Genomic DNA, 12,018 nt, shown 5'->3' on the forward strand with positions numbered 1-12,018 from the left:
CCCCGCCGCTCCCCGCCGCCCCCCGCTCCTGCCCCTCCCCGCGGCGCCGAGTCTGAGCCCCAGGAAGGAGCGACGAGCGCCGGGCGGGACGCGCTGCGGACGGGGAGCGGCAGAGCCGGCTGGGGCGCCCCGCACGCCTGCCCGCGTGGTCCCCGCCCGCCCCCGCGCCCCCCGCGCCCCGCCCCCGCGCCGGCTCTCCTCGTCCGTGTCGCGACGAGACACGCACACTCGCCGGCGGGGACCTCGAGCCCCCGCGGGGACACGCCTCTGTTCTGACGTCACACTCTGCGCGGCGGAAGAAAGGGAGGAGGGGCCCGCCGCAGTCCCCGCTGGTGCCGCCCCCGTTTCCTAGCAACGCAGCCCCGGCCCCAGGACGGGGGGGGGGGGGGGGGGCCGGGGGGCACGGGGGCCGCTGCAGGCGCCCGCTCGCTCCGGCGCGTGCGCACGTGCGTCCGCGCGCGTGCGCGGAGGGGCGGGGGGGAGGCCGCCGTGCCGTGCGCGTCCCCGCACCTCGACGTCGCCCGGCGAGCGCGCGCCCGGCACTCTCTCGGGTTCTTATAGCGCCGCGGGCGGCGGTTGGCGGCGGGGACAGCGCGGACGGTGGTGACATGGCGGCGCCGCGGCTCGTGGTGCTGGCGCTGGCGCTGCTGGGCGCCGAGGTCGGCTGCGGGGCGGGTGAGCGTCCGGCCCGGCGCGGGTGGGGGCGGGGCCGGGGGCGCTGGAGGGGGCGGGGGTCCCTGACCCCGGGCGCCCTACGCGGGGAGCCGGCGGTGCCCGGCCGAGGGGACCCCCGCGCGGCCTCGCCGAAGCCTGGAGCGGAGCCCGCCGTCGTCCCGGGCCCGGGGCGGCCCCGTGGTGCTCGAGGGGACGCGCGGGGGTCGCCTCGGCCGGGGCCGGTGGTCTCCGGGCCCGCGGGGGTCGTCATTCCTGGCAGGATTTGGGTCCCGAGTCGCGCCCCGGGGAGGCCCCTGCGCCCGCTGCGGCCCGGACGCCGGAGCCCTTGCGGGGAAGCCGGCGCGCTCCGCCGGTTCGGGTTTCTGTCCGACCTCGGGGCGCGGAGGCCGCGTTTTGCAGGAAACGGAGGCCGAGGCCGGGGTGGGGGGCGGGCACGGGGGCCAAGGTCGCCGTGAGGTCGCCTGGGCGGCCCGGGTCGGAGCGGGAGTGTCGGGCGCGCCGGTCTCAGCCTCGCACGCGCGTGTGCCCCGGAGCTCTTCCCGGGAGGGGCCGCGGCTTGCGGGTGGGCGACGTGGCCCGGGGCGCGCGCTGGAGCCCGGGTTCTGGCGTGTCTGCGGGGGAAGCGGGACAGCCTGTGTCTTCGGTAGAGGTGGGCTTCCTCTGGGCCCTCCGCTGTGTTCTGGGGGCAAGGTCGCCCCGGAGGGCCCTCGGGAGCAGAGTCCGGGGGTGGGGGCCGGAGCGCTGGAGGCTGGCAGCAGCCCGCGGGCCTCTTGGAGGAGCTTCGGGCCCTCGCGGCTGACCCACCGGCCGGTCTCGGCTGGCCGCCTCCAGTTGATGGGATGCCCCTGCCAGGCACAGCGGCTGCCGGCCGGCCAGCGGGTCTCTGGAGGACTCGGACAGGAGCCCGCGGGCCAGATGCCTGCGGAAGAGGCTGCCAGTCGAGCCTTCGCAGATCGCGGCCGGCGCTGGAGGTGCCCACGGCCGGCAGGGGTGGGGACTCTTGGTTTACTCTCTCTGCGGGGGGCGCAGCCCCCGGGCTTGCCCCTCCACCGCATTCCTGGGTTCCATCGGCTCGGCTCTGCCAGGGAGGCTGGAGGACCCCTGCCCCGGGAGCTTGGGCTGTCCCTGCCCTCTCCCACGTGGGGGAGCTCCGCGTGTCTGGGGGCGTTTGGGTCCACCTGGGATCTGCATCTGTGGCTCTTCCTTCTCCCTTTTTAAGATTTTGTTGATTTACTTATTTGAGAGTGAGCAGAGAGAGCATAAGCAGGGGTGGGCAGGGGCAGACAGAGGGAGAAGCAGGCTCCCGGCTGCTGAGTCCCAGGACCCCAAAACCAGGACCTGGACTGAAGGCAGACGCTTCGCCCAGGGAGCCCCACAGGCGCCGCCTCCTTTCTCAGCTCTGGCGGCTCCCTCCGGGGACTCCGAAACGCCGCGCATACCTGTTCGCCTCCTGCCTGGGTCACAGCTTCCCAGAGACTTTGTTCAGGGGACTGTGCCCGCAGGGGCTCTGCCAGGTGGGCACCCACGTCGGCGGAGGCTGCAGGACAGGGCGCGCTCTGGGACTGTCCTGGGTCCTGGGTCCCCTCGGCCTGGTTGGGGTACAGGCCGGCCGGTCCTGCCTGCTGCTGCGGGCCTCCTCAGAGCCCCCTGTGGGGAGGGGGGCTGGAGCCGCCCGCCGGCGAAGTGCAGGGGGTGGGCGGGGCGGGTGCGGAGCCCGAGCCTGTGGCTGGCGTCCCAGAAATGTTCTCTCGCTCCTCCTACCTGAGCGGGCGGTGGAGGTGGGTGGGGAGGGGGGGTTGCCGGCGGCCTCGTCCTGCTCCTGGGCTGTTTACCATAAGGCCCGCCTGGCCCGGTGCCCTGCCCGGCTGCCGCAGGGCGTGGAGGAGGGGCGTGGAGGAGGGGCGGCTGTTTTTAGATGAAGGTGACTTGACTTGGAAACGAGGCCCGCGGTCACAAAACCGAGTTTGGACTCTTTGGCCCCTCTCTCCTGTTCGTTCCCCGCCCCTGGGAATTCCCGGGGGTGCCCCTCCCATCTGCCAGGCCAGGTGGGGGCCCCTGCCGCGGGTGACCCTCGGGCAGGGCAGGAGTGTTACCTGTGGTTCCCCAGACGTCGTGTGTGTGTTGGGGGGGGCTGCCTTGGCCTCTCAGAGTGGGGTGCCTGCTCCTCGCTGGGAGAAGCCCCCAAGCCTGTGAGGTTCGGGCCATGTCCTCGTCTCCCAGGGAGGCAGGGTGCCCCTGGGACCGATCTGACGGACTGACGGAACCGTTCTGGGGGCCGTGGCTGAGGGGACAGGTGCAGTCGTGGATCCTGAGGCTTCAGAGAGAGAGGCAGCCCTGTCTGGGGGAAGGGCCGCCTCGGGCCTCACTTCCTGCCCTGACTCACCACTCCCAGCGGCTGGTTTTGCAATCTTGGGAAATCGTGACTCCTGAGAAATGCCGCTGTCTGAGAGGGGACCCTTCTGTAGACTCGGGGGACAGCCCTCTCGCGGCTTCCCGCCCCCGTCTGCTGGTCGCTGGGCCGGCGGAGTCCTGCGGACGGCCTGCAGGCCACCCCCGGTGGGCGGACACGAAGGCCCACCTGTCGCCAGGACCTTGGGGGTGTGCTGCCTTGCCCCCGAGCAGAAAGGCCAAAGCCCTCAAGGCCTGGTGGCTGAAGCCGGGCGCTCATGTGCGGCACACGTGGTGCACACGCATGTGTCGGCGTGTGTACGCGTATGTTCTCGGGGGCCCACGGGGGGGGGGCTCTGCAGTTCCTGTCCGCCTCATGGGGGTCCAGGACCTGTGTCCCGTCCACAGTGGCCTTCGGTCCAGCCTCCTCCCACAAAGCCCCCGCCCCAGTGGGAGCGCGGGTGGGAAGCCGAGGGCTGTGTGTGTGTGCAGTTCCCGGGGGGCCCACGAGGGGAGCTGTCGGCCCACGGAGGACTGCGCGTCCGGCCAGGCACGCGGGAAAGCCTCCCCGCCGAGGTCACCCTCCCGTAAAGGTGGCCTGCTGCCTTTTCGGGTTGTTTCCTTTCTTTCTGATTTTTAAAGATCTTCTGTGTCTGTCTGAGAGAGAGCACACGCGAGGAGCGCTGGAAAGGCAGAGGGGGCGAAGCAGGCTCCCTTCTGGGCAGGGCCCGGGTGAGGTGGGGCTCCGTCCCAGGACCCCGGGGTCGTGACCTGAGCTGAAGACAGGACGCCCAACTGACTGAGCCCCCCCAGTTGTCCCTAGATCTACCTTTTAGAAAAGGAAATTTCAGGTGTGTGCTGGGGCTGGAACCGGCGGTCTGTCACGGGCTTCTCCCGCACCCGCCCCCGCCAGCTGATTTGTCTCCTGACAGGAGCCGCTCCGAGCCCTCCGTGGTGAGCCCCGTGGCCCCTCCGGCACCGCGGACGGAGCCAGCTGTGTTTCGGGCTTGTGGCCTCTCCTCCGGGCCTGCAGTGGCTGGGCCGGTGCAGGCGGGCCCCGGGGCCCCTGGGCAGGCAGCTTGGGGCCCTCGGTTTGGGTGCTTTCTTGCCCTGATCCCTTCGCTCACGTCCTGTCCTGTGGCCCCCAGTGAGCCACATCTGGACTTCCATCGATGACACGGGCTCCAAGACGCGTCTTACCTGCACCCTGAACAGCAGCACGACCGCGGTCACGGGCCACCGCTGGGTGAGGGGCGGCAAGGTGCTCAAGGAAGACACCCTGCCCGACCTGAAGACGGAGTTCGAGTGAGTGGGGCCCGGGGGCGGGTTAGCCCCGGCGCCTGCAGAGCCGCCGCCCCCAGCCCCCACCCTGCGCCCCACTGGCTCCGCTGTGGCGCCGCGCCAGTGGCCCCTCTGGTCAGTCGGAACGAAGGTTTCAGCCGGTGGGCTCGCTCTGGGCAGATCCTAGGCACAAGCTGCGCACGCACCCCCTGGCTGTGAGATGGCCGAGGGGTCTGAATGTGGGTCGTCCTCTGAGACCCTTCCCTGCTCTCCCCAGGGTGCTGGCTCGTGTGGGCGGGCAGACTTGGGTGCTGCCCAGCCGGAGGTCTCCCCTCCCTGCCCCCCTGAGGCCTCAGGCGCTCCAGGGCACCCTGCTCTGAGGCCTTGTCTTGGTCAGGAAGGCCCAACCCTAGAAGCAGGGTCCTGTTGGTGGTTTCTGGGGTGGCTGGGCACAGAGACGCACGGAAGCAGGCCGCCAGTCAGGGAGGGGGTACCGGTTCCCTGTGCTCCCGACGGTGACCCCCGACTGCTCCTGGCCCTGACTCTGCTGGGAGCCCCCTGCGGCGTGAGCTGTACTCGGAAGGGTCGGTGCCCCGCACGGGGCCCGCTCACGGCCGTGTGTCTGCTCGCAGAGTGGACTTGGGGGAGCGCTCCGGGGAGTACTCGTGCATCTTCCTCCCAGAGCTCGCGGGCAGGACCAGCATCCAGTTGAAGGGTGAGCTGGGCAGGGCCGGGCACCCCCGGGGGTGGGGGCGACGCTGCCCGCCCGCCCAGCAAGGCCGGCTGGGGAGGCCGCGGAGCGTGGGCTCAGGCCCCTGCCTTGCTCGGTCTCCCCCGTAGGACCCCCCAACATCAAGGCCGTGAAGAGGTCAGAGCACGGCACGGAGCGGGAGACGGTGGTGCTGGGCTGCAAGTCCGAGTCCTTTCCCCCCGTCCGCGAGTGGGTGTGGTACAAGATGGAGAGCTCGGGGGAGGTGAGAGAGGGGCGCGGAGGGAGGGGGCTGACCTTAGCCTCGGCCTCTGCCTGCGCGCCTACAAGGTCCCCCTGCCCCCAGGTCATCAGCAACGGCTCCCAGAGCAAGTACTTGGTGATCTCGTCGGAGACCAAGACGGAGCTGCACATCGCCAACCTGGACCTGGAGGCGGACCCCGGCAGTTACGCGTGCAACGGCACCAGCCCTGAGGGCACCGGCCAGGCCGTCATCACGCTGCGCGTGCGCAACCGCTTTGCTGCGCTCTGGCCCTTCCTGGGCATCGTGGCCGAGGTGCTGGTGCTGGTCACGGTCATCTTCATCTACGAGAAGCGGCGGAAGCCGGATGAGGTCCTGGACGGTGAGCCGTGCGCCCTCTGCTCCTGTAGGCTTGGGGTTGGGGAGGGGCCGCTGTCCAGGAGCTCCAGACAGAGGAGGGTGCTGTGGGGTGAGGGTCCCCGGCTGGGGACTCTCTGGCCTCTGTCACGGGGCTCTCAGTGGGTGGGCGTCCCCCGCCGACGGGCTGTGGCAGCGATCTGGCTCCTGACCTGGTGCAGACCGTGTGCGTCCCGGGGGCGGGCTCCCTGCCTGTCTCTGCGGTCGGGGTCGCTGAGGGCCCTGCGGGGGCCTGGTGCGACGCCACTTCTGACGGCCTGTCCTCTTGCATGTGGCTGCACACCGGCACAGATGAGGACGCGGGCGCCGCGCCGCTGTAAGTCTGGGGGTCGGGCGGGGCGGGGCGGGGCGCTGTGCGGGCCGTCGGACAGTGGGAGCCTTGGGGCCTCCGTGGGGCCTCCTGAGCGACCAGAGGCCTGCCCTCCTACCCCAGGAAGAGCAGCGGGCCCGTGAACGACAAGGGCAAGAAGGTGCGCCAGAGGAACGCCAACTGAGGTGAGGCTCGGCCGGGGGGCGGGGCGGAGAGCGGGCCCCCCCCCGCAGGCCTCCGGTTCTGAGAGCCCCGCCCGCCCCTGCAGCGGCCGGCCTCGGTCTGGAGCAGCTCCGCGCCTGGTGTTGGCAGACGCGCGTTCTTCTCTCAGAGGAGACCTGCCCCGCGGAAGCAGACCACACACCGCGGGTCAGATCACAGCGTTTCTTTCTTTTTTAAACTAGGGTTTTCTACACATAGAATTCCTTCCTTAGGGGTCTTGTTTTTCCTTTTTAAAGATTTGTGAGTGCCTCGGGGGAGCCGTGAGCTTCCTGCGAGACTCCTGTCCTCGGCCCGCCCCTCAGCTGCCCCTGCCCACCTGTCCGCTCCCTGTTCCCCCGTCCCCACAACCCGTCCCCTTGCTGTCCCTCGGGCATTTAGCCATCTGTCCTGTAGTGGGGGTTGAGAAGAGCACACTGGCCTTTCTCTGGGGCGCTCCCTCCTGCGGCTGCTGGGCCATGTTGGGACCCTCTGGGAAAGGTTGCAGGTCCTGCCCGGTGCGTCTGGAGCTTTGCTGACGCGGCGCCTCGGGTCTGTGTTGTGCAGCTGCTGGCAGGCCCACCGGGCCCTCCCCGGCCCTCCGTGCACCTGCCGGCGGCCGTGGCTGCGAAGCCCCCTCCCCAGCTGCTCACCAGCATCCTGACTGGCCTACCACCTGCCTGCTCACCAATAAAGAAAAGCTGACCTGTCTCTTTCTCCTCCAGCTTCTACATGTGCCGACCGGGTCTTCCAGGAGAGCGGGCAGGGGCGCAGGGTGGCGCACTTGGGGTCCTGGGGGTGGGGCAGGGCTGACAGGCTGGCCAGGAGCTTTGTTGCCAGGCCGGGGGGGAGGGGCATGCAGAGGACTACGAGGAGCCCTGTGAGTGCTCCAGAGCAGGGCTGGGCCCCCTGGGACAGGCAACTCGTACCCACAGTGCCTGCACCCGTGCCCTGGGCTGGAACCTGGGAGGGCTGTGGGCCAGCCAGGACCTCATGGGAGCCCCAGCAGGTGTCCCCAGCAGAGCTAGCCCCTGGGGACGTTGCTCCAGCCCAGGAGGGGAGCCTGAGGCCTGGAAAGACAGGTGGCCCTCCTGAGCCTGGTGCCCAGGAGAAGGGGGTCTCTGTTGGCTGAGCTCAGCCTGACATTGGAGCAAACGGGGCCATGTGGACAGGGTTGAGAGGCTGGGTCGTGCTCTAGCGGGAGCAGATAGGAGGAGGCAGGGCATCCCCCAACCTGGGGTTTTTACCAGGTGCCAGCCAGGCCTTCTGCCTGGTCCTAGAGGGGAAGCTGTCCCCGGGAAGGGAACAGGCTCGGGCAGGTAGACCCTGCTGCCCGAGGGACTCTGTACGCCTCCCCTCCGGACATGAGCCCAGACCTCCAGCAGGACTGGAGGCCAGAAAGCAGGGTTTGGGCGGGAAAGCTCCAACATCGCGAATCCACAAACGTTGAAGACAGGCTCGGCCTCTGAGCCACCAGTCTTGACTCCCAGGGAGGAGGCGCGGCCCGTCCCCACTGGGTCCAGGCTTCAGCATGGCCCCCAGGACGGCTGCATCCAGTTGTGGGTGTTGTCCCTGGGCTTCTGTGGACGGAGCGGGGTCCTTGAATGGCAGCCATGCACACCACAGCCTAGGGGGGTGCCAACTGAGCTAAAGGCCCCAGAGCTGGGGGAGCTGCGGGCCTGGCTCTTCCCTCCTGCCGTCACCAGAGGGAGCTGTAGGTGAGCCACTGAGCAGGGCTTAGGGCCCAGGGAGCCCCTCCTCTACGGAGGTTTTGGGGTTGCACCCGCCTGGCCCTGCCGACCCCCGAGCTGGACATGCCTGCGCCAACATCCCTAAGCCTGGGGCTCCTTGGGGGCACTAGCAACATGGCTGGGCACCCCTGGCCTGGCTGGGGCCGGGGGCTCTGTTGGGGGCTGGCCTTGGTCAGGGTGGGGGGCGTGGAGAGGGGCTGGTCCCTGGCTGGGGCCGCTGCTGGGGGGGCCCCAGAGCTTGGGTGCAACTGCCGCCTCCCTCAAAGTCGGAGCGGTGGGCATTGGGTTGCTAGGGGTCTGTGTCCCCTGAGAGGCCATGGCTTTGTTCATCACGCTTGTGCTGCACCCTGGTGCGCAGGGTGGAGGGGCTCAGGGAGGTGTGGTGGCTTCTGGCAGGCAGAGCATGGGGCCTGGAGGGGCGCGGCCGAGCAGGTCTGATGGGGCGAATGAGGCCTGGCCACCTCAGCTGACCTCTTGTTGGTCCTCCTGCCCTAAGAGACCCTCCCCACCCAGAGGTGCCCCTCTCACACGGACACAAGGAGCAGAAATGGGGTCACTCCCAAACAGCCTTGTACATCTTTAAGCCCAGAAGTACTCATCCGTCCGTCTGTCCGTCCGTGGCGCACAGCAATGTGCTGCCCCTTGCTGCTGGGGGGTGGGGTGGGGGTAGCTTGTCAAGGGCTGCTGAAGCCGGCCCTGGTTTCCCCAGAGTGGGATGGGGGAGTCACAGGATTTGGTGAGGTCGTCTTTGGCGAGTGCTTGGAGGCTCCGGAACCAGCATCCCAACTTGGGGCTGGGGGGGGGCAGGGAGGCAGGGCTGGGGTGTCCACCGATGCACAAGGGCACTTGGAAGCGTCCGCTGGCATCTGGGCCCACAGGCGGGGCCGCCCGCCTTTCCCTGGGACCCCCCGCCCAGACCGGGAGCCCCCCGGGCACCCCCTGCGTTACGACGAGGGCCTCACCCGGCAGCAGAAGAGGGAGCAGGAACAACGTCGGGGGGTGTTGGGGCATCATCGGAGCTGGGTCCGCGCACGCCATCTTCGCACCTACCAGGGCAGTGAGCTCTGTAAGGAAAGTCTGGTGAGCCCTAGGTCAGCCGAGCTGGGGACCCCGACCTGGTCGTGCAGACAGCATGAAGCCAAGGCGGTGGGCCGCTCTGCCTGGGGTCACTCGCTACCGTGGGCAGGATGCCAGGGCTGGGCCTGCACCACGGTGGCTCTCAGACCTAAGCCCTCTGACCTGTCACCATGGCTGATGGGACATCCTGTGGCTCCCGAGTCTGGCAGTGGGCTCTCCAGGCCGCCCCTGAGGCTTGAACACTGGGACCTGTCACCAGGCCATGGCCTTATTTTGTCTTCCGGGTCTGTTTTTCACCCAGAGGGTCCCCAAACTCGAGGGGCTTCGGGACTTTTGACCTGGACTTGCCCCAACTAGAGAGGAAGCAGGCTCATGAAGGCTAAGAGCGGCTGGGGAGCCGGGCGGCCGGGAGGTCAGGAGGGGCCCCCAGAGCCTCTTCTGGGGCCCAGGAATGGGGAAGAACGGGGCAAACCAGACGGTAGGAAGGGCCTGGGCTCGCTCGCTTGCTTCCCTTTTACTTGACAGAGACACAGAGAACACAAGCAGGGGGAGTGGGAGAGGGAGAAGCACGGAGCCCAGTGAGGATTTCGGGATCCCAGGACTCAGATCGTGACCTGAGCGGAAGGCAGACGCCTAATGACTGAGCCACCCAGGCGCCCCTGGGGTTTAGTGAGGGGTCTGAGAGCACGTTTAGGCAACAGACCATTGTGAACTGACTCACGGTTCGATAGCTTCATGATTGTTGTCTCTGAGGGTACTCCCCTGCTCCCACCCCTGGGACCTTGAGATCCTTTCTTCTCCCACAAGCCAGGCACCGTCCTGCCTCAGGGCCTTTGCACGGACACACCGCCAGCCTAAGTCTTCCCACAAATGCACTCCTGGCACCAGCCCTCCTTTTCTCAGGTCACTCCCAGACATCACCCCTGACCCTTCTCATCCCTTCCCCGGCTCTGAATTGCGCAGCACCTTCTGATGATGGATAGCAGGATGTCTGTTGAACGTCACCTTTACGGTGTTGATCGTCCCTCCTGCTCCCGTCAGCAGAGTGCGGGTGGCCGGACCCCAGCCCCTGGGTCAGGTGCTTCATAAACATTTGTGGAACCAATGCAAAAAGAGTACTGTGCCCTCGGCAAGGGGTAAGATGGAGTGGAGAGACAGAGCTGGTGGCCGTCTGGCCCGAGGTGGGGTCTGTTGGGTGGAGAGGAGTCGTCAGGACCTGGGGACAGGATCGCCAAGGCCCAGAGAGGGGCCAGGACCCCCTAGGTGACAGGGTCCAGGCCTGCCTTTCTCCCTTCCAAGCACAGTGGGTCCTCAGGCTGGGCCGTGGGTCTGCCGCCTCCCCACTCTCGGCCTCAGCCCCGGGGCTCTGGCGGCCTGCCCAGACTGACATGCTCCCAGGGTGAGCATAAAAGATGCCCGTTCAGCTGGAGCACACATCTGCTGGGGGCTGGCTGCAGCCTGGCACGGCCGACGCTGCGGCCTGCCCAGCTGCTGCCTCGCCCTGAGGACCCAGAGCGGCCCCGCCCACCCAGACCTGCAGCCACGGGTCTGGAGGGCCTGAGGCTCTTGGGAGCAGCCCCCTGGGATGCCAGACCTGTTTGGCAGAAGCACGGGAGTCCTTGAGGACTCCTTGAGTCCTTGAGGCAGCCTGGTGGGGGCTCAAGATGGCCCGGCTCGGTCCCTCCCTCGGTCGCCCAGGAGTGCCAGCTGTGTGCAGAAACAAACTACATTTCTGCCTTCCTGGGCCAGACAAACTGGCAGGTGGTGGCTCCCCCTGAAAAGTGCCCTGAGGGTGGTGGCTCCCAGAGGGCCAGAGGCTCCTCTCCAGTCTCTCTCCATTACCCGGCTCTCACTACCTCCCCCCGCCCTCCGGTTGAGCTGGGATTCGGACCAAGGGGCAGGGCCCTGGGCCTGTGCTCCCGCGCCACCTACCGCCAGATAACCCCCAACCTGACTCTAGCCCCAGACACAGAGCCTCAGCTGTCTTCCCAGAGCTGGGGGCTGAGTGGCCAGCCGGGGCCTGAGCCTGAGAACTGGGGCAGTCTGGTGGGACGCCCATGTGGGCATCTGGTGGGAAATGGTGAGGAGTCTGGGTTCCACCCTCCCATGACCCTGGGAACTTCCCCATTTTATTTTATTTTATTTTTAAAGATTTTATTTATTTGACAGAGATCACAAGCAGGCAGAGAGACAGGCAGAGAGAGGAGGGAAGCAGGCTCCCCGCCGAGCAGAGAGCCCTATGCGGGGCTCGATCCCAGGACCCTGAGATCATGACCTGAGCCTAAGGCAGAGGCTTTAACCCACTGAGCCACCCAGGTGCCCCTGAACTTCCCCATCTTAAAGCCCACCAGTCTCACAGGAGACCACATCCCCCACTGAACTTCATGGCACTGTTTGAGGGTTGGGGGGCACCAGCAGCATCCAGTGGCTCTTCCTCTTGGCCTGTTTTCCTCCCATGCAGGAGATGGGGAAGAGCGGAGGGCTGGGGGGCCTGGAGACTGGTGGCATGGACCCCATGTTGCCCCTCCGCACACAACACGTTCCCACCGGGGTTTTTGTCCTGGGCCTTCAAATTACAAAGCAAGGGTTCTTTTGGCCTTTAAAAAATCCTTCTATGACGGAAATTATCAAGCCTGTAGAAAGGAAAGAGGCTGGCATCCGGCGGTCGCATTTCTGCGCGCCTGGCTGCGCCCTCTGGATCGGTGAGCCCTGGACGCGGGGAGGGTCCCTGGCTCCGGTGGAGCGCAGAGCCTCTGGCCCGTTGGCTGGGCTCAGTGACCTTGGACGTGTCCTTCCGCTTCGCCGGCCTCAGTTTCCCTTTGTGGGACGAGGTCGGAGCGGATCTCCAAGGCCTCAGGCCGCGTGACCTTGGACCGGCTCCGACTGCGGGACCTCTGTTTCCCCGGCGCGGGGTAGAGGGGCGGCGCGCCAGGAGGGGGCTCCAGCAGAGGCGGGGCGCCAGCCCCGCCCC

General features: G+C 67.9%; 2 protein-coding genes across 3 annotated transcripts in view; both read left to right on the top strand.

Moving 5' to 3' along the window:
• Nucleotides 1-558: 558 nt before the first annotated feature.
• The window catches only part of BSG (basigin (Ok blood group)), a 60,656-nt gene continuing 49,196 nt past the window's right edge, over nucleotides 559-12,018 (top strand). The window contains exons 1-8 of one of the 2 annotated variants that reach the window (XM_059388419.1): nucleotides 559-675; nucleotides 4,212-4,368; nucleotides 4,977-5,059; nucleotides 5,185-5,318; nucleotides 5,400-5,676; nucleotides 6,003-6,027; nucleotides 6,145-6,206; nucleotides 6,290-6,930. In XM_059388419.1, coding sequence (XP_059244402.1) covers nucleotides 609-675; nucleotides 4,212-4,368; nucleotides 4,977-5,059; nucleotides 5,185-5,318; nucleotides 5,400-5,676; nucleotides 6,003-6,027; nucleotides 6,145-6,205 — 804 coding nt within the window. In that variant the 5' untranslated portion in view covers nucleotides 559-608 and the 3' untranslated portion in view covers nucleotide 6,206; nucleotides 6,290-6,930. Of the gene's footprint in view, nucleotides 676-4,211; nucleotides 4,369-4,976; nucleotides 5,060-5,184; nucleotides 5,319-5,399; nucleotides 5,677-6,002; nucleotides 6,028-6,144; nucleotides 6,207-6,289; nucleotides 6,931-12,018 lie in introns of those variants that run through there. The other variant, XM_059388420.1, reaches the window with a different exon arrangement.
• HCN2 (hyperpolarization activated cyclic nucleotide gated potassium and sodium channel 2) overlaps nucleotides 8,287-12,018 on the top strand; it is a 24,052-nt gene continuing 20,320 nt past the window's right edge. Inside the window, exons 1-2 of the mRNA XM_059392604.1 lie at nucleotides 8,287-8,320; nucleotides 8,887-9,050. Of these exons, the coding sequence (XP_059248587.1) occupies nucleotides 8,287-8,320; nucleotides 8,887-9,050 (198 nt within the window). The remainder of the gene's footprint in view (nucleotides 8,321-8,886; nucleotides 9,051-12,018) is intronic.

The sequence above is a fragment of the Mustela nigripes genome, chromosome 2 (genome assembly GCF_022355385.1).
Source record: "Mustela nigripes isolate SB6536 chromosome 2, MUSNIG.SB6536, whole genome shotgun sequence".
In the NCBI taxonomy this organism is placed as follows: domain Eukaryota; kingdom Metazoa; phylum Chordata; class Mammalia; order Carnivora; family Mustelidae; genus Mustela; species Mustela nigripes.